The sequence below is a fragment of the Engraulis encrasicolus genome, chromosome 11, assembly GCF_034702125.1.
Source record: "Engraulis encrasicolus isolate BLACKSEA-1 chromosome 11, IST_EnEncr_1.0, whole genome shotgun sequence".
Taxonomy (NCBI): Eukaryota; Metazoa; Chordata; class Actinopteri; order Clupeiformes; family Engraulidae; genus Engraulis; species Engraulis encrasicolus.
Genome location: NC_085867.1, coordinates 27,649,664 through 27,677,163, shown reverse-complemented (window position 1 = coordinate 27,677,163; position 27,500 = coordinate 27,649,664). Strand labels below are relative to the sequence as shown.

Genomic DNA, 27,500 nt, shown 5'->3' with positions numbered 1-27,500 from the left:
CTACAGTAGTTTCCAAAGTTTACCAGAGTATGTAGGAACATTTAATTAGTAATTCATCACTTCCTGTTTCCCTGGGGTATAACTATGACGTGACACCGAGGCCATTTCTCTTATCCACTCTTAAACATGGGAAAGACAAAGGAACACAGCATACAAGTGAGGCAGATGTGCGTCGACCTTCACAGGTCAGGCAGAGGCTACAAGAAGATTGCCACTCAACTGCAGCTGCCCATATCTACTGTGAGAGGAATAATTAAGAAGTTCAAAACAACTGGAACAGTGGTAAACAAGCCTGGACGAGGACCCAAGTTTATTTTGCCACCACGCACAGTGAGGAGGATGGTAAGAGAAATCAAAATATCTCCAAAGCTCACTGTTACAGAATTACAACAAATGGTAGCATCCTGGGGTCACAAAGTCTCCAAATCAACCATCAGGCGCTGTCTACACGCCAACAAGCTGTTTGGGAGGCATGCACGGAGAAAACCTTTCCTCACTCACAGTCATAAACGCAAACGTCTGGAGTTCGCCCAGCGGTATTGGGGCTTCAACTGGGACCGTGTGCTTTGGTCAGATGAGACCAAGATTGAGCTTTTTGGCAACAAACACTCTAAGTTGGTCTGGCGTGCCACGAAAGATGCACATGCTGAAAAGCACCTCATACCCACTGTGAAGTATGGGGGTGGGTCAGTGATGCTGTGGGGCTGTTTCGCTTCCAAAGGCCCTGGGAAGCTTGTTAGGGTGCATGGCATCATGAATGCTTTGAAATACCAGGACATTTTAAATCAAAATCTGTTGCCCTCTGCCAAAAAGCTGAAGATGGGTCGTCACTGGGTCTTTCAGCAAGACAATGACCCTAAACATATGGCCAAATCTACACAGAAATGGTTAACCAGACACAAAATCAAGCTCCTCCCATGGCCATCTCAGTCCCCAGACCTCAACCCCATTGAGAACCTGTGGGGTGAGCTGAAGAGGAGAGTACAGAGGAGAGGACCCAGGTCTCTGGATGATTTAGAGAGATTCTGCAAAGAGGAATGGCTGAAGATCCCTCTTTCTGTCTTTTCCCATCTTGTGAAACATTATAGGAGAAGATTAGGTGCTGTTTTGTTGGCAAAAGGGGGTTGTACAAAATATTAACAACAGGGGTGCTAATAATTGTGACACACATTATTTGATGTCAAATAATTATTTCTTTATGTGGGATTTTTTCCCCACTGAATAAATGCACTTATATTGAAGGTTGCATTTTTCTCTTTTTTTCCATTAAGGTCCCATATTATTTAGAGAAAAATAATAATAATTGGAAGCTAAAAAACACATCTCAACCAGGGGTGCCAATAATAATGGAGGGCACTGTATATAGAGTATATACTCTCTCACCCACACGTCATGCTCTCCTAGGGGGGCATCTAAACCAAATGCCAAGGCAGTAGAGGAGCATGAAGACATGACCACACACACACACGCACGCACACACACACACACACACACACACACACACACACACACACACACACACACACACACCCAGACTCACTCTCTCCAGATGTAACTCCCTTGAGCTTGTCGTGGAGGGCGCTGTAGAGTTGCTGCTGTTTGCTGCTCATGGCACAGAACTCCACACACTCTTCTTTAGCTGGCAGCTGCTTCAGGACCTACACACACACACACACACACACACACACACACACACACACACACACATACACAACGGGCACACACAATCGTGCTCTCACACACACATTTATACACACACACACTCACACACACACACACACACACACACACACACACACACACACACACACACAAATACAAACACACATTTATACACACACACACACACACACACACACACACACACACACACACACACACACAAACACACATTAATGCAAACACACATACACGCACGCACGCACGCACGCACGCACGCACGCACGCACACACACTAATACAATAATAATAGTAATACTAGAGATGCCCCGGATCCTGATTTTTATGATCCGGGGCATCTGCTTAAGATCCTGCTGGATCAGGAACCGGATACCGGATCCTACGAAAGGGTTAAAACACATAGCCTACTCGCACACGTGGGCCCTTTTTATTACGTTGGCTCAAACTATTTTTTAGACTCATTGGCTTACTGCCACACTGCCTGCACTGGCCGCTTCCAAAGGGCTTTCACTCCATGCAGCAATTGGGGTTGTGAAAGAGTGACTGAAAAACCTAGGCTAGAGATGCACCAGATCCTGATTTTTAGGTAACTGCCGGATACCGGATCCACTGCTTAAGATCCTGCCGGATCCGGATCCTGTGGAAAACCGATTATCCTGCCGGATCCGGATCTTGGATCCTGTGCATCTCTAAGTAATACTTTATATAGCGCCTTTCAAAACACCCAAGGTCGCTTCACAAGGTATCGTGTAAGAAAGTGTGAGTGTGTGTGCGTGTCAGTACGTGAGTGTGTGTGAGCTAGCAGCCATAAGCCTCCAGGAAGAGATGTGTCTTAAGATGTTGTTTAAACATGGCCAGTGATGGCTAATTCTGGATGTGGAATACACACACACACAAATACACATACAGGAGAGTGGGACCGGACTTCATACTCTCCTCTTTAAGTGGAAGCTGCTCCATGCTCAAACTTGTGTACATTCATACCTGACCACACTCGACACTATTCGCTCATTCTTAAAGGTACACTGTGCAGGAAATGGTCAAAAAAGGTACTGCAACTATGCTGCTCATTGAAAATTGGCTGCCTATTGCCAAATTTGATCTTTACATGAAAGTTTCATAAATAATAAACACATATTTTCTAGTGTGGTCCAAGTACAGTCATTTTTGCAGCTAAAAATCGCTATTTTTGTAAATTCAAAATGGCGGACCATGGAGAAGATCCCCCTTTTCATGTATGAAAAGTGCAATTTTTCCAGTCATAATGAATACTTAGAATTTGATGGTGGTGGTAAGTATTCATGAAAAAGGTAACATTAGTGAATGGGCAGCATGAATTCTGGAAATAAACAACTAAACATCTCACACAGTGTCCCTTTAACTAAACCAAATTAAGTCTTTAAGTGAAACCAGAACACTGTGTCACATTGTGTGTACCTGTACTGCTGTATTGGATCAAGTCCACAGACGTACTGTATGCGTTTCGGCACTAGGCCATGGTGATGACGCACACCTCTATGGACAAGGTCCAATACAGCAGCATAGAGAAAACACAAGGAGACTTGGAGAGAGGAGAAGAGACGGAGAAGGACAGGGGCAACAGAGCAGAGAAAGTGCATATGTTTTATTTTTAAATACAGTATATATATATTTTCATGGTGTCATGGCTGTGAAAGACAGGGCCGGATTAAGATGGCCCGGGGCCCCTAAGTTAGAGGTTGCTGCGGGCCTCACAAATTTCGCGACAAATTTACACAATATCATCATCATTAGCTAGGAATTAAGGGTAACATGTCTACCAGCTGTACTCAACATGATAGTTCAACCAGTGTGTTCTTTTTAAGATTTACTCTTGTTGAGATGTTGCCAGATGTGTCTGTTGGTGTGTGCATCGGCTCTTGACTTTCAGTAGTATGGACCACATGATGAGCTCTGTGTGTGTGTGTGTGTGTGTGTGTGTGTGTGTGTGTGTGTGTGTGTGTGTGTGTGTGTGTGTGTGTGTGTGTGTGTGTGTGTGTGTGTGTGTGTGTGTGTGTGTGTGTGTGTGTGTGTGTGTGTGTGTGTGTGTGTGTGTGTGTGTGTACCTCGCTCTTGACTCTGCGCAATATAAACGGCCTCATGATGAGTTTGGCGTGGGCGATTCGCTCCCTCTCAAAGCTGCTCTGCTCCTCACACGAGTTCTGCAACACACACACATACACGCACACACACACCTCTATTAACACCTTTATTACTACCTCACGTGGAAATGGGATGAGAATTGTTGTAGGCACAGCAGTCATGAGGAACTTCAGCAGTTTGTGTCTGTGTCTGTGTGTGTGTGTGTGTGTGTGTGTGTGTGTGTGTGTGTGTGTGTGTGTGTGTGTGTGTGTGTGTGTGTGTGTGTGTGTGTGTGTGTGTGTGTGTGTGTGTGTGTGTGTGTGTGTGTGTGTGTGTGTGTGTGTGTGTACCATTGAGAATAGTCTTGCTATCTGTGCAGTGCTGCTGGAGAACATGGCAGGCATGATGAAGTTCAACAGTGACATCAGCTCCAGCAGGTTGTTCTGTAGAGGGGTCCCAGTGAGCAGCAGACGATGGGCAGCCTAATAAAACACACACACACACACATACCATTAAATACAATACCTTTACCTTATTCATACATGTGGCCCTTGTCGTATTGTTTTTTTTTAATCACTTTTGTGCATTATTTCTGATCTAGTATATGCAATTAATTTGATATGTTCTGCGATGTGTAGTATGTCTTCATGCATAGGCTACACCTTCAACTTCATGGAATCAATAACTCAACTTTGCTGTACTCTCTACACTTGTCTATATATATTTTTTTAATCTTATTTCATTATTATTATCATTTTACCTTATGTTTTATCTTAATGTTTTTCATGTCCTTTTTTAATCATGCATTTCAAACATGCATTTGTTAATCTTGTGAAGCACATTAACATATGATATGATATGATATGAAATGCACTATACAAATAAACTTGCCTTGCCTTGTCTGTACTCTATTTCTGAACACTATATTTAGGCCTTTAACTTTGATCCCCATGTCAAGTCATGAAGTTATTGATTAATGTCTTGAGCAAACGGCATTGGGATTGATCACTTTTCAAGTATTTTAGTGCCTATAGCATTTTGGGTTGGGGAGGAACGTGACTTGTCTCAGACGCAGCCAGGTATGGCGGGCTTTAAGAAAACCACTGACGTACTCTAACCCCTGAGGGATCCAGGCTGCACTTACGTTGATGGCCATGAGGTGGCGGTATCGTAGTGAGTGCATGTTCTTCAGCATGTGGCCCTCGTCAAAAACTGCATACTCCAGCTTCAGCTTACGGAACAGGCTGCGGTCACTAGCATTCCCAATCGCCAGGTTGTACCTGCACATGGAGTACACACACACACACACACACACACACACACACACACACACACACACACACACACACACACACACACACACACACACACACACACACACACACACACACACACACACACACACAGTATGCACCTTACAAACAGACACAAGTCCACAGGAAGCAAAAAGAAAACTAAAAGAATCCTATCATCACACACATTGCAAGGACATGCACCAAAACATATGCAGAGCACAAAGTGAAATATTTAAACATACACACACACACACACACACGCACACACGTCTGCAGGGCCAGGAGTGACATGATGTAGCACTAAGAGGTTTTAGTCTGCCAGCTTTGCTACTGTAGACCAGTAAATAATGAATTAGCCAAAACCTCCTCACCTTACTAGAAGGGACCCCCCCACCCCCACCCCCCACACCAACACACACACTGAAATGCACGCAAACAGCACACACAAACACACATACTTCCTCAGCTTACTGGGACACCCCTCCCCTTCTCACACACAGAGGCACGCAGGCACGTGCACACACACACCTCCTCAGGCACACCACCCCGATACACACACAGGCAGGCATATACATGAACACAAACAATAACACCCTCCTCAGCTTACTGGGACACCCCCTTCAACCTCTCTGTCACATACACACACACAACACACGCACACGCACACACACACACACCTCCTCAACTTACTGGGGAGTGTGCACCCAGCCCTACTCCCCCACCCACCCCCCACCTCCTTGAGCTTTGAATGTGGGTATTAATTATCATTAGTGGTCCATTAACACTGGCTGCCCTCAACCACCTGCCCCTGACTAACAGGGGAACACAGCTGATGACTTGTGCTCTTTAACCTTACTGAGCCCTGGAGAGGAGAGGAGAGGAGAGGAGAAGAGAGGAGAAGAGAAGAGAAGAGAAGAGAAGAGAAGAGAAGAGAAGAGAAGAGAAGAGAAGAGAAGAGAAGAGAGAGAGAGAGAGAGAGAGGAGAGGAGAGGAGAGGAGAGGAGAGGAGAGAGAGGAGAGAAGAGAGAGAGAGAGAGGAGAGGAGAGGAGAGGAGAGAAGAGAAGAGAAGAGAAGAGAAGAGAAGAGAAGAGAAGAGAAGAGAAGAGAAGAGAAGAGAAGAGAAGAGAAGAGAAGAGAAGAAAGGAGGAGAGAGAGAAGAGAAGAGAAGAGAAGAGAAGAGAAGAGAAGAGAAGAGAAGAGAAGAGAAGAGAAGAGAAGAGAAGAGAAGAGAAGAGAAGAGAAGAAAGGAGGAGAGAGAGGAGAAGAGAGGAGAGAAGAGAAGAGAAGAGAAGAGAAGAGAAGAGAAGAGAAGAGAAGAGAAGAGAAGAGGAGAGGAGAGGAGAGGAGAGGAGAGGAGAGGAGAGGAGAGAAGAGAAGAGAAGAGAAGAGAAGAGAAGAGAAGAGAAGAGAAGAGAAGAGAAGCCACCTCTACGGCACAGGAATGATAAGCCTCCTCAAGGTGCATCAATGAGTGCGGGGGTGAATAGTGGTACTTGTCAGCTTTCTCAAGGTGAGAGGAGTGTGGTGGAGGATACTCAGAGTGGCAGGTGGGGGTCTCTTGACTGTTGCACTGCGCAGTTTGCTATCTCACAAAGATGATGGAGGAGTGTGTCATCAGGAGTGTCACAAGAGCACATACAGTCTATCTATTTTCATAAGAGGTACATGAAACACAGAGGAGTGTACTGCTTCGGTTGCTTTGATCAGCAGTGTCTTAATGCCCAGATAAACCGGTTTCTCAGAGGTACCATGGTGGAAGAGGTCGGACCAACGTTCCTCACATTAGATTACACTTTGGCAGGGGTGATGTGGCGCAGCACAAGACACCATAAGACACCGTCGTACCATATGCTGGCAGTCATCCCGGGTTTCTAGACCAGACCGGGTCCTTTCCCGGCCCAGCCCTGTCTCTATCTCTCTCTCTATCCCACTTACTTCTCGTCGTCTCTTCACTGTCCTGTCTACATTAAAAGCATAAAATCCCCCAAAAAAAACATTTAAAAAAAGATTACATTGTGAATGTTTTGCTTAGTCTCTCTAATCCATATCCTTTAATGCATATAGCATTTTACCTGCCGTCTTTGATCTATACCCTTTAATGATGAGGCGTGCAGAATCAATAGTAATTATCGTCAGCTCAATATTATTTGAAAGCAATGAAAAAGAGGTATTAGCTACTTTCCCTGACTTAGGGCTGCTTCTGGGCGGTGTTTTGCCTACAGGTACGGTACATCAGCGTGGCAGTTTGAATGGCGGCTATGGCAACTCAACGCCAGTGAAACAGGTAGCCTACTGTATGGTGCAGGTTACAGGTGCACACCAAGCAGCTACACCATTATACTGAAGACGCTCCGGTAAGGTAACACTGGGATGTCTGCATGCAAAGGTAAGTGAAGTATAAGGTACCGTAGCCAATGAATAAAACCCCATACGGTACAGTGCAGGGAAAGCTAAGCGGTGTATAACGTAGCATCGTAAGTGGTTACAACAACATAGAGGTTAAAAAAACCCTAAGGTAAAGAAAGATAACAGTCTATGCTCACAGTCATATACATTACAAGCTAAGCACTATAATATAAGACAACACTTCAATGCCTATTGGCGAAGATAATCTCCAAGCACCACCTTTCTAGCTGGCATCAAGTAACAGACTCACAGCGCACCAAACATTTACCCACAACAACATAATAAATAAAAACAAAGTCTATACATATTAAATGAGTTACAATTAAGTTAAACATGAACATTAAACAGTTCACAGAAGCGGCCAGCAAGTAACACAGCATGGACGCAACTTCCAGAAATACCTCCTTGACACGAGTCATACATTCTTTATACTTGCTGCTTGTTTTATTTATCGCAAGGCAACTAAGTATATATTTATTATTCACCGTGAGTGTGTTGCAGTGTGTGTTTCATACACATTATAGAATATTTAGATGACCTGATGGAGAAGGTCATGACCTGCACTGCTCATGTCTCATCTCCTGTTCCACAAAATGCAAAATTCACAAATATAACACAAGACTTACGAATAAATATTCCTGGCAATAAACAAATCATTTTTTTGACTTAAAAGAAAATGTTAAACGCTTCTCAAATGCCACCGCGGTTACATTCATTTGCAAACAGATTTGCATTAATTTGTGGATTTTTTAAACTTCCCTGCTAGTATTCGACACACAGCTGTCACATACGCACACAGTCAATCACATCCAACAGTGGTTTGTGACCCCTCCACTTTGGTTCATGTGATTGGCTGAACACATTTCCCCATGCAAAATGTGCACACACAACACAAGAATATGCACTGGAAAACACACACACACACACACACACACACACACACACACACACACACACACACACACACACGCACACACGCACACACACGCACACACACGCACACACGCACACACACTCACACAACCACAAAGAGAGCCAGAGGACAGCAGTGCAATGACAGCCCCCCACACACTCTCAGATCAAGAAAAATGGCTATCATCCCACACCAGCTTTCTCCAAAATGAAAAGCCCATCATTAAATTCTCTTTATGAAGTTGGATTACATTTTTTGGGTTTTTTTTGTTTTGTTTCGGTGAGTATCCTTGGAATTTGGATACAACCCCTTGATATAAATTTAAATTAAGCAGCATGAAAGCTCCTTTCTCTAATCTCTTGAACAATCTGTTCGTGTCTCAGATGCACACACCACACACACACCACAGATCACACACATACAGTATAGTACAGACATTTGCCGTGCACAGACGTGTGATGGATGGTCGATTTTTACTGTCCCCTGACAGCAATAGAGGTGTCAAAGGTTCTTAATAATGATCATCATTATCGTCATCATCTGTGGGCATCTGCAACAACACAGGGCTCAGTCATGTGTGCACATTCAAACCCCATCACCCCCTCCCCGCCAGCACACTTTTTGCATCTAGACCAACTCATTTCACTGCACGCTTCACAGAATTGGCTCTATGTATGTGACCAATAAACTATCCTTGTATCCTTGTGTCATGTGTTGAGCTGGTGACGATGGTGATTATTACCCCTGTGTGACAGATACTTGTCATTCACTATCTTGGGTGTGACAGGTGCAGTGACAGGTGCCTGGGGGTGCTATAAGCATGTGGAAGACTGACTGATTTGGAGATGATGACATAGAGGAGGAGAGAGTTCAGGAGGAGTTTCTTCTGGAATTAACCCATCGATGCCTAAGGCACCTGCAAAAAAGGGTGCTGAATGCTTGAGCCCTTTTTAAGAATAGCTGCCCTCAGCCTATAAAAACCTAAGTATCTCCGCTTCTGAAGCACATAAAAACATTCAATAAGTTGCATTTAAACACCAAAAACCCTCATTTTTCATTAGAATGTGTTCATTCATCTCAAACAAACAAAGATTTTTAATAAATGTCATGAGCCTGAATGTTGCGTAATCCAGAATCCAGCATCAATGGGTTAATGTGACGTAAGGTTCTAAGCTGCCGTCCTATGTGCTGTTAGCCATGCCCCTTTAGGAGACCCGTAGACTTGGAGAATAAATGGAGTTCAATCAGAAAGTCACACCCATTTTGGACACCGGACTTGACCCCACTTCGTTGCATTGGTGACACATGCAACACTTTATTTTGGTGTACCCATTGAGAGTACATGTTACATTCTCTATGGATGCACCATACTGAACATCTTCCACACATTGCTGAACAAGTGTATAATACTAGATACTACTTCTTTATTACCCTGGGCCTATGACTAACAAATGGTACGATGAGTATTATAATGTGTTATTTAGGCAGCCGTGGCCTAGTGGTTAGAGAGTTGGTCTTTCAATCTAGGGGTTGCAGATTCGAATCCCCCCTGACCTCTCCCTACATCTCCATCCATGGCTGAAGTGCCCTTGAGCAAGGCACCTAACCCCACGTTGCACCAGGGACCGTAACCAATACGCTGAAAAATAATAACTGTAAGTCGCTTTGAATAAAATGAAAGGGTCAACTAAGTGCAATGTAATGTGATGTAATTTATTGCTCATGTGTACCTGTAACAGACTCACATGGTGACAATAAAGTTGTATTAATAGCAATAATAAAATAATGTATCGTTACAAATGTGTAATGGAGACTCACGTGGTGACTATGATGTTGTAGTCGATGGCGTTGTTGAGGATTTCATATTTGGTGAAGCGCCGTTCTTCAGCCGTACCTGTGGGGGGCAGTGTAGTTTCAAGGTGACTTGATGGCACGACGTGTGACTACATTATACCAACTCCATTACCATCACTTAGTTGTCCCTCTGCTGCTCCCAGATTTAGCAACTGACATTTTAGCCTGGTCTTCCTACACTTTTGCACTAATTTTGTATGCAATATGTAGGGTAATATGATGAATTGATTGAAAGATACACTTAGGTTTGGCAAAGCCACACCACTGAAATGTTCACAGGCATGACAATAAAATACAGTGTTGTCGGTAACACTTACGAATAACGTCCTATTCACAGCTTTATAAACACTTTATAAATAATGAACTAATTATCAACAAAATGTTTGCAAATGTTTATAAATGGGCAAGAAATACTATGCTAACACAGCAGACACAGCGCAGTCGCATCGGTCCTGGAAGTTTCTCCTCCAAAGACCAGAGGGCATGAAACCACATAAAACTCACACAGTAGAAGTTGATTCCCACTCCACTGTGCAGTCATAGTTTGGTTGTTACTCATTTACAAAATTTGTAAATGCGTTGTTAAATGTTAATTGTTATTAAATGTTAATAAAGTGTTTATAAAGCTGTGAATAGGACATTATTCTAAAGTGTTACCGTATTGTCTATGATCGGAGGAGTGATAGTGATGACTTACCGTGGTAGACAAGCACCTCAAGGCTAGGACACCACAGATGAAGCTCACGCACCCAATTATCTGCAATGCAGGTTAGCAGTTGTCACAGGTTACCACTAAGATCCCAGAGGGAGGTGTGACCAGCCTGGCAAATGGCCGCGTTTCTGACGGCGTATTTCAACACACATGCGCAATCCTGATGCATTCTGGTTAGAAAATTCCAACCAGAATGCATTAAAATGGCAATGTGCAGTCACGGACACGGCCAACATTGACAGGAAGGTCACCCCTCCACAGCATCAGCTGATTTTAAAAGCACGTCATGCATCAACATCCATGTGACCCTCTGATGAAGATGGAAGTTACAGCGCCAAAACATGTCAGGTCAAGGATAAAACTTTGTCTGAGACAAAAGAAATACTTGATTTGACTTGATTCAACAGACATAATAAATGTAATGCATCTGCAATACAAGTTAGCAATCAATCAATTCAACAGGCAGTCTTTTTCTAAAGCACCCCAAGATTCACACTTATTATGATTCACACCGGGGGTGGGAAACCTTTTTCATTCACGGGGCCATTCAAGGGGCAATTGTATTGCAAATGTAATTTCTAAGATTTCTTAACAAAACATGGCCTATTTCATGTGAAACTGCCCAACATTAAAATTACATCGGTGGCCGGATAAGACCTTAAATGACCCTCGAGACTTAGGTTCCCCACCCCTGATTTACAGCGCCGCCAGTTAGTATTGGCACCCCTTAATTTTATTTACAAAGTGTGCAATATATCCAGAAATAAATAGAAATATACACAACTTTTACCATCAGGATCTTTTGATTGAACATTATAAGATATTTAGAATTGCCAAGTATTTATTTCCAAATGCATTTTGTAATTTCAAGCAAAAACACTGAAAAGGGCATGTCCAGGAATATTGGCACCCCTCCTTCAAGGGTTAATTGCACACTATTAGACCGCAATGGCAGCCTCCGAAGGTTTTGGTTTTTATCAATGACTGTGTTCTTTCATTTTACAACCAATCCACTGTGCATTTGGATGTGTTCTTTGGGTTTTTGTCTTGCTGGAGTGCACATGATGTTCAACTCAAACCAAGTGTTCTTGCCATGGTTACACATTTTTCCTGTAAATGATGATACCTGTCATGTCATGATGCCTGTCATGATACCTGTGATACGGTCAAAGCCTCCAATACCTAATGCATCAATGGGGTGACATAATATTATGGATTGGACACCATGCTTGATTTTTGATAGGGTGTCCTTTTTCCTTTAAGACTTTCTTGCAGAGTATGCAAACATGATGTTTGTGTGAGTCACTGAAAAACTGTGCTATTGCTTCATCTGACCTTAAAACATTCTTAAAAGGGCTGTGCTAGGCCTGTATTTTCTCATACAGCCGTCAGGTGTTCCCTGTTATGACTTTTATTAAGCAATGTGGTCTGCCTTGGTCTCCAACCAAAAGGCATTACTTTGTGTAGTGTTTAACACAGGGTGCTTATTGAAGAAAACTACCCAAAACAGTTCAAAGTGGACCGTCAGGTCTGCAGATGTTAGTCCCTGTGTTTTTTCATTATTTGCACCGACTTCCAAAGACTTTTATCATTATGTCTTCCCCTACCCCCCACATCCAAGGATGTTCTTTACAGCTCCGTGTTTGGCAGATTTCTGAATAATACAACACAGTGTTGAAAATGGTATATCAAGGTCTTTTGAGATGACAATTTATTATTTGGAGGTCTTGTTTTTTGCAAATAATAGTATTTGTGGTGTCCTCAGGCAGCTCCTCTGTCTTCACAATGGTGAAAGACACACAAGATGTAACAGGTGGCTATTTAAACACAAATATCATAATTCCTTGCCTAATTCATGTTCTATGGGCAAAAGCAATTAGTTAAAGGTGATTCCCATTTGCGATTTACCATAATTGAGTCAAATTAGGTTTCCACAATGGTATCCAGTAAAGGGTGCCAATACCAGTGATCGCGGGAGCTTTACCATATTCAATTTTTTCCCTCTCATAGTTTAGTATTTAATGCTGTTGATATTTTTTATATTTAGTATCAACCACAAGCTATCTATAGAAAAATCATGGTTGACCTTATTATTTGTTGTCTGGAGATATGTCCCATAATGTACTTAAACTTCAAGGGTGCCAATAGTAACTGGCGGCACTGTACATGTACTCTCTACTGAGGGGCCCTCCTGAGGGAAGGGGCAATATTCAGTGAACCAATAGGAGAGCAGCTTACCCAGCGTGGAGGCGGGCACTATGAGGAGGTGTGGCCCGCGGTTGCCATCTTGGTAGAGGCTGGCCAGGAAGGAGATGGCCTGAATGGTCTTGCCCAGACCCTACGGAACAGGTAGCACAGGTAAGGTCAGCACACTTGTGCAAGTAAGCACAAGAACATACATACCACACAGGTAACAACAGGAGGGAGATGACCTGATTGGTGTTGCCCAGACTCTACAGAACATGTAGAGCAGGTACCATGAGGACACACCTGCACAGGTGATCTTACACACGGCACAGGGAGCATGATGACATATGGTGCATTCCAGACCAGATCCAAACTAGTAGGAGATGGGACTTCTCCTACCTGCATTATTTCAGCTCCCACGTCATGTGTTCCAGGCAGTTAAAGTGTGAGTTCTACTACAACCATAGCAGCCACTGCTGTTTTTAACTTACTATGGTGAGGCGTTTTGATACGAGCCAAACAGCCAGTAGGAGGTCCCACTTTGACGGGTGTTCTAGTGTATTTTTCATAGTAGGAGGTGGGAGAAGTCCCACCTCCCAGTTGTTTGTTTGGGTCTGGAATGCACCAATAGCCTGTGTGGTCTTGCTCAGACCCTATACATGGGTTTGCTGTTTGTAAACGATCCCTGTCTGAATACAGTCAGGGGTCCCTCTTCAACCTCTGATTGTTGGAAACTGCTGTCACTCAAAAATATGTGCTGGTGTGGTTGGGTGCTTAGCATCTTGCCCCTCCTCACATCGCAAATGTTTGTTAACGGCAAACCTACCTATGGCACAGCAGCACAGGTAGTGTCAGCACACACATCACCTGCACAGGCAGCCGTAGCAGAAACCTTTACAGGTGAGCATACATACAGCACAATGAACATGTGACTGTAGGTGTGTAAATCGGTTTAGTAAAAAAGCCGCACTCCCGGATGAAATTCTTGCAGTTTTAATCTAACTGGGTTAGCATGACAGACAGACAGACCTTGTAAGAAACAGTTGGGAGTGGAGCGCACTTTCTCTAAAAAAAAGGTGTGTAAATCTGCCCAAACATGAAGGGATGCAAGCAGCCAAAGATCCGATGGCGTGTACTACTATGTGCAGACAGAGAAACACCAAGCAATGCCTGTTGAGATCGTGATACTATCTTCTGCAGAAGTGTGTGTGTGTCAATACAGTGGAAGTCTCTTGAGGCTGCTAACAGTCGTAGCACGTACACCAGCAGCGCTAATGGCCATCTGCCTCTCTGGGAAACACTCGCTACTCCAACGGTAGAGGTGCTACTCGATACTAACAGTAGACGCTGCTCGCTATTTACACTCGAGGTGTTGCTTTACCGTCTCTTCACTGCTGAGAGAGAGAGAGAGAGAGAGAGAGAGAGAGAGAGAGAAAGAGAGAGAGAGAAAGAGAGAGAGAGAGAGAGAGAGAGAGAGAGAGAGAGAGAGAGAGAGAGAGAGAGAGAGAGAGAAGGGTATAGACAGATAGACAGACTTTGCCCAAACGGCCGCACAGGGTGGGTGTCACCTGCTTCTCAGGTGTATGCCCTGCTAAGCATCCTGATAGACTGTGCCAGTGAGATGAGACTGTGTGTGTGTGTGTGTGTGTGTGTGTGTGTGTGTGTGTGTGTGTGTGTGTGTGTGTGTGTGTGTGTGTGTGTGTGTGTGTGTGTGTGTGTGTGTGTGTGTGTGTGTGTGTGTGTGTGTGTGTGCCTGAGTTCTGGGGTGAAAGCTTCCTGATCCCCATGGCTCCTGTTAAGGGGTGGCAGCAGGAGCACACTGTTTATTATTTAGGAGCTGTGTGTGTGTGTGTGTGTGTGTGTGTGTGTGTGTGTGTGTGTGTGTGTGTGTGTGTGTGTGTGTGTGTGTGTGTGTGTGTGTGTGTGTAATTCACACCATCTCGTCAGCCAGGATGCCACTGAGGTTGTTCTGGTGCAGGAGATTGAGCCAACGCAGACCCACCAGCTGATACGGCTTCAGCTTGAACCTGAAACACACACACACACACATACGCGCACACACGTACGCGCACACACATGCACGCATACAAGCACGCGCAGACACACCCTGCTTCAGACTTGTGCACTCAGCCAAAGGTCAATGTTATGCATTTCAGCTATTAGTTATTAAGTTGATCAAGCATATAATAGTGTATACAATAACATTTACAGTAAGCATTAATGAAAAAAAAAATGTGTAGGTATGTAGGTTGGTGGCCTTATTATATCAGTCAGTGTATGTCACAAAAAGATGTCTGTGGTGTTCTTTGAAAGCTGTTTTCTGGCTCTACAAATTACACAACCAGCATAGAATACAACAACCCTCAGAATATGAATTATGTTCAATTGAAAAATTAAAAATTGAATATCATAAAAACATATATTTTAAAATGGCCAGTTCCATGCCTAAACGTAGCCTACAATGTCATGAACAACACCTGAAATGCTGGTGTTTGGTACTTTTTTCATTTCAGAGACATTGGGACTCAAAAATATAGCATCGTGCAGATCACATAGTAATAATATGGTAATACCATTGTAATATCACACGACAGCATGTATGTCAGAATATGCAACAAAAATGGTCATTGTCCATGGTCCCAGCAGGTTTCAAAAACTAAGGCAGATGTTCATTTAAACACACCAAATGATGATTTCTGAATGTTTGAACATTCCTTCTCTATGTACCGGTACCTGTGCCATCCTCCCTTTACTTAAAAGAGAGAAGCAATGGCTACACTCTCATTTTGTACTCCATCAGTGCATTTGATGCGACAGCTGTGTCTTTTGTACATAATGCACAAGTACCCTTTGAGTACCTGGAATAGGGGCCCATGAGGGTTTGGGGCCCACCGGGGAAATGCCTGTTATGCCAAATGGCCAGTCCAACCCTGTCCCTGACACTATTACTACTTTATTACAACTCATTTCAACATTTATGTTCCATTATCTCTTAAATGAATAAAGAACCGCACACTCACCATTTTCAGGTGTTGTTCACAGGGTTCCCACACGTTTTCAAAAATCATTTTCCAGGATATTTCCAGGACATTTCCAGGACTATTTTTGGATAATTCAGGACGGATATTTCATCCATCGGACCCACAATTTTGACATACACAGCGACACACAATGCATTTTAGAGACAATGTGACTTTAAGGTTGAAATGAGTCGTAATGAATGAGTACAGTGCGTTAGGGAAGAGGGTACGTCCAAAGATGTCATTAAGAGCATAGTATGGCATGGCCGCAAGGGGAGTCACTTTCTTCTTCTGCAGTTAGTACTAAGGAGACTAGTGATAGGAGGGATTACATTAAACACTGACAACTGGATCTTCTCTCTTGACCAATTTTGCGAAGTTACAGAGTTCAGATTTGATCCATTATGGCGTTGCACCCACTGACCATGAGCACAGTGTCTTTAAGCAATGTCCTCGGACTACACCTAACCCAATGCATTTTCCATTGAGTGATACTTCTTATCCAATGTACATTATTTGCTTAGTACTGGCGGCAAGGTAAAATGCAAAGCCACTACCGCCAGGGCTGGAGTGTGGAACAGGTCATAGGACATAGTGAATTTGTGTCAGCTGTAATTAAGGCTGAATGACACTGTAATTTAACCACAAACTGAACATTGACGACAGGACATCCTATTTTGGCCGGGCCGGAACTAGCAGCAGCTCCTCGCACCCACAATGCAATTCAAATTGCGGAGTTTCCAGTGTCACAATTTTTATCGATCATGGCCTTGCATCCACTGCGCATGGTGTCCCCGGGCTACGCCCCAGTACTACACCGTGGTCAATGCAATTTCCTGCGAATAAGCGTTCTTATCCATTCTATGTTGTTTGTCCAAAGGTATTGACCTGGGTATTGAATCTGCTGGAACTTGGAGACCACACCCCTATGTCAAATTTCGCAAGCCCAGCACGTGCAGCCTCGGTTCAATTGAAATGCTTTCTGATCCACAAAACGTTTATTCGGAATTAAATGAAAGTGCAATGTAAACTCACATTAATGTCACATTATCTCAGAAATTAATACCTTAATAGTCTCTCTCTTATCGCAAAAATTAGTGTACTTGGATTTAAATGCATTCTCCACAAGACTTGACTTTGACTTTTTTGCTCACCAACCATTGTGGGCAGTGGTTTCTGTCTTTCTGCAAGCCAGTTTTGTTGCCAGTTTTTTTTTCCCTGGAATATTCTTGCATACAAACAATTGATGCGACTACTGTGATTTGTCGCACCAAAGATCAAACTAGCTTTCAAAGTGGCTAGTGAGACTGAAAGCTCTGATCTCCAAAAAAGATAGCAGTACAATTTTTTGTAAGGAAGTGCTAGCACTGCCTATTTGTAGGCCTATTATGACCGTAAGCAGGTTTTCGAGAGAGATATAACGCCATGATATCAGCTAATGACTTTTCAGCAAGCCAACTAGCGACTTCTGGCAAAAGTCAAAGAATATGACTGTGTATAAGTGCAATCAAAGATGGCAACCTGACCAAACTGTGTGTGTGTGTGTGTGGACAATAATGCATTCAATAGGTGGATATAAATTGAATCGTCATGTCTAGACTTGGAGAAGAGTAAAAATTATACCACAAACAAAATCGGGAAAAAGTTGAAGGGAAAAAAATCCAGGACAAATATTTTTTTCCAGGACATTTGGTGAATTTCCAGGACTTTCAAGGACTTGAAAACACATCTCTAAATTTCCAGGTTTTCCAGGTTTTCCAGGACGTGTGGGAACCCTGATGACCTTGCAGGCTACAATTAGACAAGAAACCAGACATTTTAACACATTCAATACCAGCCATTTTTTGGAATTTAGCTGTAGACTCCCAGCCAATTTCATCATTTTTTGTCATTTTTTGAACAACCAACAAATATTTTGTCTTCAACCCACAGACACATGTCAGGGCTTGTGCCCAAAAACTTTGTTTGTTTCTAGCTTATTCCATTCCGAAGTTATTCCACTTTAAGCGAGCACTGGTTTAGGTAAAAATAGCGTTTTTCAACATTCGAACTGAGATAAAGCCTTTTTTGTAACGGGTGCGCTCTGACTGTCCGAGTTTAAATTGCGGGTCTAAATGCATTTTCACGCCCAAAGAACTCCAGTAGCTTCCAAGTAAACTATTTCGATGCAATAATCACCTGGTCAGGCTATTGTTCATAACCACATCATCTGAAATGCTAGCTAGCTAATGTCACTTGACTGGCAGTTTTCGTTCTGTAGATAAAAGTAGACGTGCCAAAGTACTCACCCAAAATTAGGTTACTTCCTGCTGTGTTGCATGCTGTTTTTCATTACAACCTTCCATTTTACACCTATCTTGATGGCAGCAAAACTCCTTATCCTTCCATCATATGTTTAGGAACAGGCTAGCTAGCAGGACAATGTTTTGATGCTCTAGGAAATAAATGGAGACGTGACGTGACGTGATCAGGAAGTGGTTTGATTCTCTATAATAAAACTCAAATACTGTGTGTAATAAAATGCACAGATGATGAAATATCCAGATCCTGACTTTGTAGGAGTTTTGACTTTGTAGGTGTTTTCATGATCTAGGTCAGTTCTGTTCATCACATTATTACGAAAATCACACAGAATGTCCATTAGAATGCGTAGATTCAGAATCCAATAAATAAAAAAAAACGTAAAAACGTAATTTTATGGTTTGGGAGCCAACTCATGGGAGGCAAAACGTATTTTTACATGACTTGGCAGTGAATGTGTTAAAATTTAAGTTTTATTAGATACTCAATTTTTACATTTTCAATTCATCATAAATCATTTTCCATGCTATTTGTGTAATTTGTAGAGCCAGAAAACAGCTTTCAAACAACACCACAGACATCTTTTTGTGACTTACACGGACTGATATAATCAATGCTGAATGTATAGTGTCCTACCCGCGTATGTAAACCTTCCCTAGTCTGTTTCTCTTGGTGTCATATTCATACAAATGCAGTTCTGGGGTGCTACCTTGCTACTAAAAGGGCACACCAGGTATGATTGAAATCTGTATCGGTCGGGTCCCATAGTGTCTGATTTCACCCGAAATGACCCCTGTTCATTTCCAGAATTCATGCTGCCCATTACAAATGATACCTTTTTCATGAATACTTACCACCAACATCAAATTGTAAGCATTCATGATGACTGGGAAATTGCTCTTTTCATACATGAAAAGCTAGATCTTCTACATGTCCGCCATTTTGAATTTCAAGATATAGACTTTTTTAGCTGCAAAACTTAGTGTAGTTTGGTCACACTAGTAAATATTGGTTTATTACAATGAGCAGCATAGTTGCAGTACATACTCTGGCCACAATTCTACATGATGCACCTCTAAATCAAAACAAAGGCAGGCAGAGTAACAAATCTAAGTGAAAAGAGAAGTCCGCGACACTGCTTGTCTATTTATGATTTAATCGAGCAACGTTTCGACCTTCAGGTCTTCATCAGGCAAAGTCAGGAAGAGTAACAAATCTACTCATGGTGGACCAAGAACTACTGGGAAAAAACACTTTTATGTGTTTGACAAAATCTCAATTACAATTCTAATTCATGCTTTTTTTTTAAAAAGTGACACGCATATTAGGTAACGCTGTCATCTTAAAAGGAAATTTGAGTTTTTAAAGCAATTCAATCCCCATGTTCTGCTTAAAGTGTCAAATTGTTTTCCTTATCTATTATTCAGCCAAGTGTGTGATACATGTCATTGAGGATGCGTGGAATGCAGGTAGGCGTGTGTGTGCGTGTGTGCGTGTGTGCGTGTGTGCGTGTGTGTGCGCGCGCACAAGTTTGTGTGCTTGTGCGAGTGTGTGTGTATGACACGTGTCATTTTAGATGTTCAGATTAAAAAAGTGTCTAACATGTCTCATATGTCATTGGGGATATTTGGAGTGTGTGATGCAAGTGTTGTTGAGGAGTAAGTGTCATTCACATGAATGTCATTCAGGATGTACAGAGTAAAGGAGTATGATGCACAATGCACAATGCAGAGCAAGAGAGTGTGATGAAGTATGTCAAGTATGTCTATAAAAAAAGAGTATGACATGTTTTTGGGAATGTCTTCGGAGGTAGATGACGTGTGAATGACTCGCGTGCGTATGCGTGTGTGTGCGTAATACGTATGTCGTACGTGTTGGTGAGTACGTGAAGCTGATCCGTAGACCCCGTGCCGCTCTGTGACACCTGTGTGTGTGTGTGTGTGTGTGTGTGTGTGTGTGTGTGTGTGTGTGTGTGTGTGTGTGTGTGTGTGTGTGTGTGTGTGTGTGTGTGTGTGTGTGTGTGCGTGCGTCTTACGTGTCGGTGAGTATGCGTGGCTGTTCCGTAGACCCCGTGCCGCTCTGCAGCACCTGTGTGACATCCCTGCTCATCTTCTTGGCGATCTCCTCACAGCGGTCCATTAACCCTTTCACCACCTCGCGCTCCCTCAGCACCTCCTTACACCGGGCCAGCAGCTCAGTAGAGAGACCGTTACCACCACTCAGGCGCTTCTCCTACACACACACACGCACGCACGCACGCACACACGTACACGTACACGTGCACGAGCATGTGCACGCACACGCGCACGCACACGCGCATGCACACGCACACGCACACGCACACACACACACACACAATGTGTTACTATAGCCAGACAGCAGCTCCACAGTCAGATTGTCACAGCTCACGGCTGTCACACACACACCTACACACCAAGTGTTACTACCATGCAGCACCTCTTTATAGACAGTGTTCTGCACTCTGCTGTTCCATTCTACGGTGTAACCCAGCAGCAACCCAGCACCCACCCAACAGCAACCTGGCAACCGCCCAGCACCAACCCAACCAGAACTGGCAGACTGAGGAAATCATTCGTCCCTAGAGGCATCCAGCTCTATAATTTGTCAATTAAGGTCCAAGACATTGACTTTTCGGCATAGTGATCACTCTCTCTCATTTTCTATATTATCTATTTCTATCTATACAGAGCAACCTGGAACACACATTTCCCCTTGAGGATAAATAAAAAGTTTATATCATTCTATTTATCTATCTATCAAACCAGCATCCACCTAACGCCCCCCCCCTTTCCCGTCTGGTAGTTTCATCCTGTCTCACCAGGTGGCGCCACCTCTTGAAGGGCCGCAGCTCGGTGATCCTCTGGGCCTTCTTCGCCGAGCAGCCCTCGATCAGGGACAGCTCCTCCAGCGACGCCTCCTGGAAGAAGCTCAGCACCTGCAGGGAAACACGGCGTTAGTTTATTGTATTTTGTAATACGGTACTAAGGGGGTCGTTGGCAAGCTTATGATGAGGTCAAGGGAGTGTTGGGGAGCTTATGATGACGTCTATTAAGGGGGAGTTTGTTCGAAAAAGGCTGAGAGGCACTGCTCTACATACACATGCAGTACATACTGCATACAAATGAGACACACGGTGAGACACTATAATGACACAATGAGAATTTCAGCACCTGCTTCTTCTGCTCCGTCAGGCGTTCGGTTCCCCCTCCCCCGTCAGAGTCCGAGTCCGATTCGTCAACATAACCGCCATCCACAACACCACCACCACCGTCACCGTCACCGTCAGCATCACCATCAGCATCTGCGTCACCTTCGACGTTGTAAACCTAAACAAAATGTCCAAAGTAGCACAGGTGGTAGCATGTACAGGTGGTAGCAATGCATTTATAACTTTTTTTTTTGCTACAGCTGCTCCTAAAGTTTTTAGTAAAAAAAATTGTCATGCATTCTGCTATATTAGAACTTTTCAACTTGCTCTTAGCATTTTGCAATGCATGTAGTATGTCTGTATCTTTCTTAACCATTAAAGTGGTGTGATATGTTTTGAATCAGGGACCCCAGGAAAACTAGCCAACTGCTATGATAATGGGAATCCTTAAATTAAAAACAATAATAATACTAACCTCGCCGTCCGATACGGGCTGCTCGTACTCGCTTCCCGAGTCTGAGTCGTGGTACTTGGTGACGGTGGTCCGAGCGCGGAGGGTTCTGGTGCTGGTACCGTTTTCCGGTGTCGTAGTTCTGTCGGGTTGCGATGTGTCCGAGGGTGGGGGTGGGGCTTTAGAGCGTGTGGAGGAGTGTGTGGTGTGCGTGTGTCCGCGTGAGGATGAGGAGCGGGTGGGGAGAGGTGGGGTCTGGGGAGACTCGTCTGCACTCGAGGGCTCATTAGACGAACCTTTTTTGTCGCTCGCTGCAACAACAACAAAATAATTTACAAAAAATGTTTAAATATATATGAACCATTACATGCATATATTTTTATACGTAGGCTATATTACAAAAGGTTCACCTGAGGGCTTGGTAGACAACCCTTTTTTGTCATTAGCTTGACAACACATTTCATAAAAGGTGAGTAACATTGCAGTAAATGAAAAAAAAAGTAATGTTAAGAGGGAAAGTACCATTATATAACATTTATAAGGAAGAGGCTGCTCCAAAGGATGCGGATACTGTGTGCGTTTCAATGTGCCACCTTGCGTCCTCCACTTGTGCTTGTGGCCTCGTACCAGGAAGTCATATGTCAATTATAGTCCGAGCATTATATTTCAATATCTCGCAAAAGCTCAATTGTAAAGTCAATTTTCTCATTTTCAAATATTATGATGAATGAAGAATAGTCTCCCAAAAGTTGTTTTGGCTAGGCTGACAGCGGGGAAACTTAATTGTTTTCTCCACGGAGGCGGGCATCAGCAAACCGTGAGGCCACAAGACCAAGTGAAGGACGCAAGGTCGCATATTGGAATGCATCCATAGTCCAAAGTAGGCCAAAGGGGGCCGAAGTGAGCTAAAGTGGGTCAGTCAGAGTGAGCTCCTCACCTTCTTCAGAGAACATCCTGAGAGCCTCCAGTGTGTCCTCATAGAGCCAGTCATGCTCATGCAGAACATCCCTCAGGTCCTACACACACACACACACACACACACACACACACACACACACACACACACACACACACACACACACACACACACACACACACACACACACACACATGCACGCACGCACGCACACACACACACACACATGCACGCACGCACAATTACACGCACACACGAGCACACACACGCACACACACGCACACACACACACGCACACGCACACACACATATACAGAAAGACACGAACAGCAATAGCTCAAATTGACATGACTATGATAAATCTGAGCAATAACTCTAGTGATTACACACACACAAGCACACAAGCACATGAACACATGAACACACACACACACGCACGCGCACACACGCACGCACGCACGCGCACACACACACACACACACACACACACACACACACACACACACACACACACACACCACACCTCTTCCCCCAGGTGAGGGGGTTCTATAGTGACACAGGAGTGTAATAACTTTGTAATTACACACTCAGGAGTGTGCACACACACGCACACCCACCCACACAACCACACCTCTTTCCCAAGGTGAGGGAATAAGTGTTTCTGCAGCAACCTGACCATCTGCTCTCACACACACACACACACACACACACACACACACACACACACACACACACACACACACACACACACACACACACACACACACACACACACACACACACACACAAACACACACACACACACACACACACACACACACACACACACACACACACACACACAAACAAACACACACCTACCTCCTTGCCCAGGTGAGGGAAGTGTTTCTGCAGTTTCCTGACCATCTCCTCCTGCTCCTTCCAGCTCACCTCCGGACCTTCATTCTCAGAGTCGTCCGTCTACACACACATAAAACACACATCATTTTTGGCACACTGCACCATACACATCATGCATCACCATGGGGACCAAGGTTCGAATCCGGCCTGGATCGTAGTTACATCCCTCTGCTACCTTTGGTAGCTTAGCTAAACCAGAGCCATACAGAGAACAGAGTTACGCAATTGGAGGACCAGGAATTAAATTGCAGCCCCGCCTTTCAACGAGATAAGGTCGTGCCTAAAGCGGCTGTCTTCCCATAGACTCAACATAGAACCACCACATTAACAGCCAAAAATAAGGACTAACGAAATATACTGCGGGGTAATCACCACAAATATATAAACTATCAACTGTCTCGGTGGTGATAATCACAACAGTTTTACCACCTGTGATGTTTATCTGAAGTTATTACTACGAACAGCAAGTCTTGTCATATTCCCTGCATTGCATTGCATTGCATTTGCTGTGTGCTACGCCCACTACTAGGCACTAACATTTGCAACGCTGAGCAGTACTGAGAAGCTAAAACAGCTAATTTTGCTAATGAAGAAGTCGGCCCTAGCACACAGCGGAGATTGCCTGACTCTGTTCTCTGTATGGCTCTGAGCTAAACACGAAGTTCGTGTTAGCTTGTCCCCTGTTCTCCTCATCAATTGCAGTTCTGCGGGACAGGAGCCTTCAACTATTTAACCTGTGTATTCCCATCCTCAGACAGTCTGGCGTTTGGGTCCCTCTGTTTTGATGTCATTGCCTTACTTACTATATTGAGTACCCCTTAATCACTCTTTATTGTTACACCCCCCCCCCTAAACCCCTGGACTTTTGTTTGTAGTTTATTTTCATTTCTTGTTCAAACAATAGTTTCTGAATCTCTCTCCTAGGCACTAGGCACCTCTCCTAGGCACTTCCTGTCTTCTCTCTACAGGCACATCTAATCACTGTAATAAAGGCACCCCCCACCCACACACTCAAACCCACACACACTCAACCCCGCACACGCACACACAAACCCCACTTATTCAGCCCACATCATGCAACTCATGCATCAACGTGATGCAACATCCTTACAACACTCTCTCTCCTGTGTGACGATTGAGAAGATTACCCAAACATATTGGCAACCCATACGGGGCTTATATAGTCAACGTGAGCTAACGAACGCATGGATTGTTCATCGCATTTTCCTCTGTGATACAACCTTTTCCCTCACTGGAAACGCACGTGACGTGTCAAGTATCAGTAAACTCAAAGGAAGCGGTCTGCTACTCATCGATACATAAATGCTGCAAATGCTTTAGGATGCATCACCTACGTAAGCCCCGTTACTGAACTCCATCTAGGACAGTGCAGTGGTTCCCAAACTGGGGTGGTAGTAGGGGGGGGGTTGTCGCGGACAAAAGGGGACACTTCATAAAAACGATAAATCCACAGGTTAACAGCTAAAGTCTAACATAATTGCTTAATTAATTAAGTAACAGTATTCACTTGTATGGTTAATAGATTGAACTGTATTGTACAGGACTGTATTTGCTGTCCTGTGGATTTCTCGCAATATTAGCGGACAAACTATTAATGGAAAAAAATGCACATTAATATTGCTAGATTTTCTATTAATAGTTTGTAGGTTTGGGGACCACTGCTCTAGGGGATGCCTGCCTACACCACTCTGTAAAATCCCACATACACAGATATAGACACACACACACACACACACACACACACACACACACACACACACACACACACACACACACACACACACACACACACACACACACACACACACACACACACACACACACACACAGCCAACAAAGATTCAGTGGCTGTCTTGGACGAAACATAGTGTACTCCCAGGGCCCTGCAGCGTTTAGCAAGTCTGGACTGTTTTGTCTGCTGGTGACCCGCAAACACACACACACACACACACACACACACACACACACACACACACACACACACACACACACACACACACACACACACACACACACACACACACAACATGAGGAATGAATGGACTGCTTTAGTTGTGTGAGCACCTAGGTCACTGGAGAAACACTCATCAAAGGCCTCTGTCAACACGCACACACACACACACACACACACACGCACACACACACACACACACACACACACACACACACACACACACACACACACACACACACACACACACACACACACACACACACACACACACACACACACACACACACACACACACACACGGGCAGCTGGTGATTCACTGGATGCTCTGATGTTGCAACCTAAAAAATAAACTGCTTCACCAGACAGCCTCTTTCCCGGGGCCACGCACGATAACAAACCCTTAAGCATTTATCTATGGCCTCGTTTGACACACACACACACACATACACAACACACACCACACTTACACACTATCCTGCCCTCACAAACACGCGAGCGTGCGCACACACACACACGCACACAATCCTGCCCTCACACGCATGCACGCGAGCACACACAGACACACACACACACACAATCCCACTGCTACCATTGCCTAGCACACACTATCCTGCCCACATACACTCAAGAACACACACACACATGCTCACAAGCACACAAGCATGACACACACGCACACACACAAACATGCACGCACAGAGGCACGCACAGAGGCACACACACACACACACACACACACACACACACACACACACACACACACACACGATAAGTAATTAAATCAGGCTGCTATTCAGACCCCCTCTGAGGATTTAAATCTTTTTATCTTCTGCTGCATGGCAATCCGCCACTCCATAAAGACCAGACTACTAGACCACATCTCTCAGACATGCGGCTAAAAGCCTCCACACACACACGCACGCGCACACACACACGCACGCACGCACGCACGCAGGCACGCACGCACACACACACACACACACATTGGTGAGAGAGACATCTTTATCTACAGTAGGCCATTGAGTAGAGTGCATCCCCATCCATCCATCTAGCTGCTAATTCCTCAGAGCACAGCAGAGCAGCGCCACACTTTAAACACTCATGTAGCCCCCTGACACCAACACACGAACGCGCACACGCACACGCACACACACACATCACTTTACCGCCGCCATCCCTACACACCGAGACAGACAAACAGACAAACAGACAAACACACACACACACACACACACACGACCCCATGAGACAGACAACCCCCAACACACACACACATCCTGGAACACACTGCATCCCTATACTGCTGCCAGTCACCCACATCCACACCCACACACTTGTGTAGCCCTCCCAAAGACAACAACCCTATCCCCTTCATTACACAACCGTGCCCCCACCACCCACCTACACACCCAGATACATCAATCGCACACACCCCTCTGCCACCACCACAGTCAAACAGCTAATATTCACTGCCATTTCTAAGTTCGAGACTACCCATTTCCCCCCCCCCCAACAATGAAAATGGTCCAAAATCATCCCCCTCTATAACAGGCCTCCCTTCTTCGCATGTTGTGTTGAAATTGCACTTTTAACAACTACATTTTCGAAATTACAGCAGGC

The 27,500-nt window shown here is 44.2% G+C and overlaps 1 protein-coding gene across 2 annotated transcripts in view; it reads right to left on the bottom strand.

Moving 5' to 3' along the window:
* smarcad1b (SWI/SNF-related, matrix-associated actin-dependent regulator of chromatin, subfamily a, containing DEAD/H box 1 b) overlaps positions 1 to 27,500 on the bottom strand; it is a 42,553-nt gene that overhangs the window by 7,818 nt on the left and 7,235 nt on the right. For both annotated transcript variants that reach the window (XM_063210328.1, XM_063210329.1), the window contains 14 exons: positions 23,867 to 23,965; positions 23,027 to 23,105; positions 22,114 to 22,400; positions 21,661 to 21,816; positions 21,309 to 21,425; positions 20,505 to 20,701; positions 15,085 to 15,175; positions 13,200 to 13,299; positions 10,947 to 11,006; positions 10,214 to 10,289; positions 4,925 to 5,060; positions 4,131 to 4,262; positions 3,765 to 3,860; positions 1,541 to 1,658 (listed from right to left, as the gene is read on the bottom strand). In XM_063210328.1, coding sequence (XP_063066398.1) covers positions 1,541 to 1,658; positions 3,765 to 3,860; positions 4,131 to 4,262; positions 4,925 to 5,060; positions 10,214 to 10,289; positions 10,947 to 11,006; positions 13,200 to 13,299; positions 15,085 to 15,175; positions 20,505 to 20,701; positions 21,309 to 21,425; positions 21,661 to 21,816; positions 22,114 to 22,400; positions 23,027 to 23,105; positions 23,867 to 23,965 — 1,744 coding nt within the window. The remainder of the gene's footprint in view (positions 1 to 1,540; positions 1,659 to 3,764; positions 3,861 to 4,130; positions 4,263 to 4,924; positions 5,061 to 10,213; positions 10,290 to 10,946; positions 11,007 to 13,199; positions 13,300 to 15,084; positions 15,176 to 20,504; positions 20,702 to 21,308; positions 21,426 to 21,660; positions 21,817 to 22,113; positions 22,401 to 23,026; positions 23,106 to 23,866; positions 23,966 to 27,500) is intronic.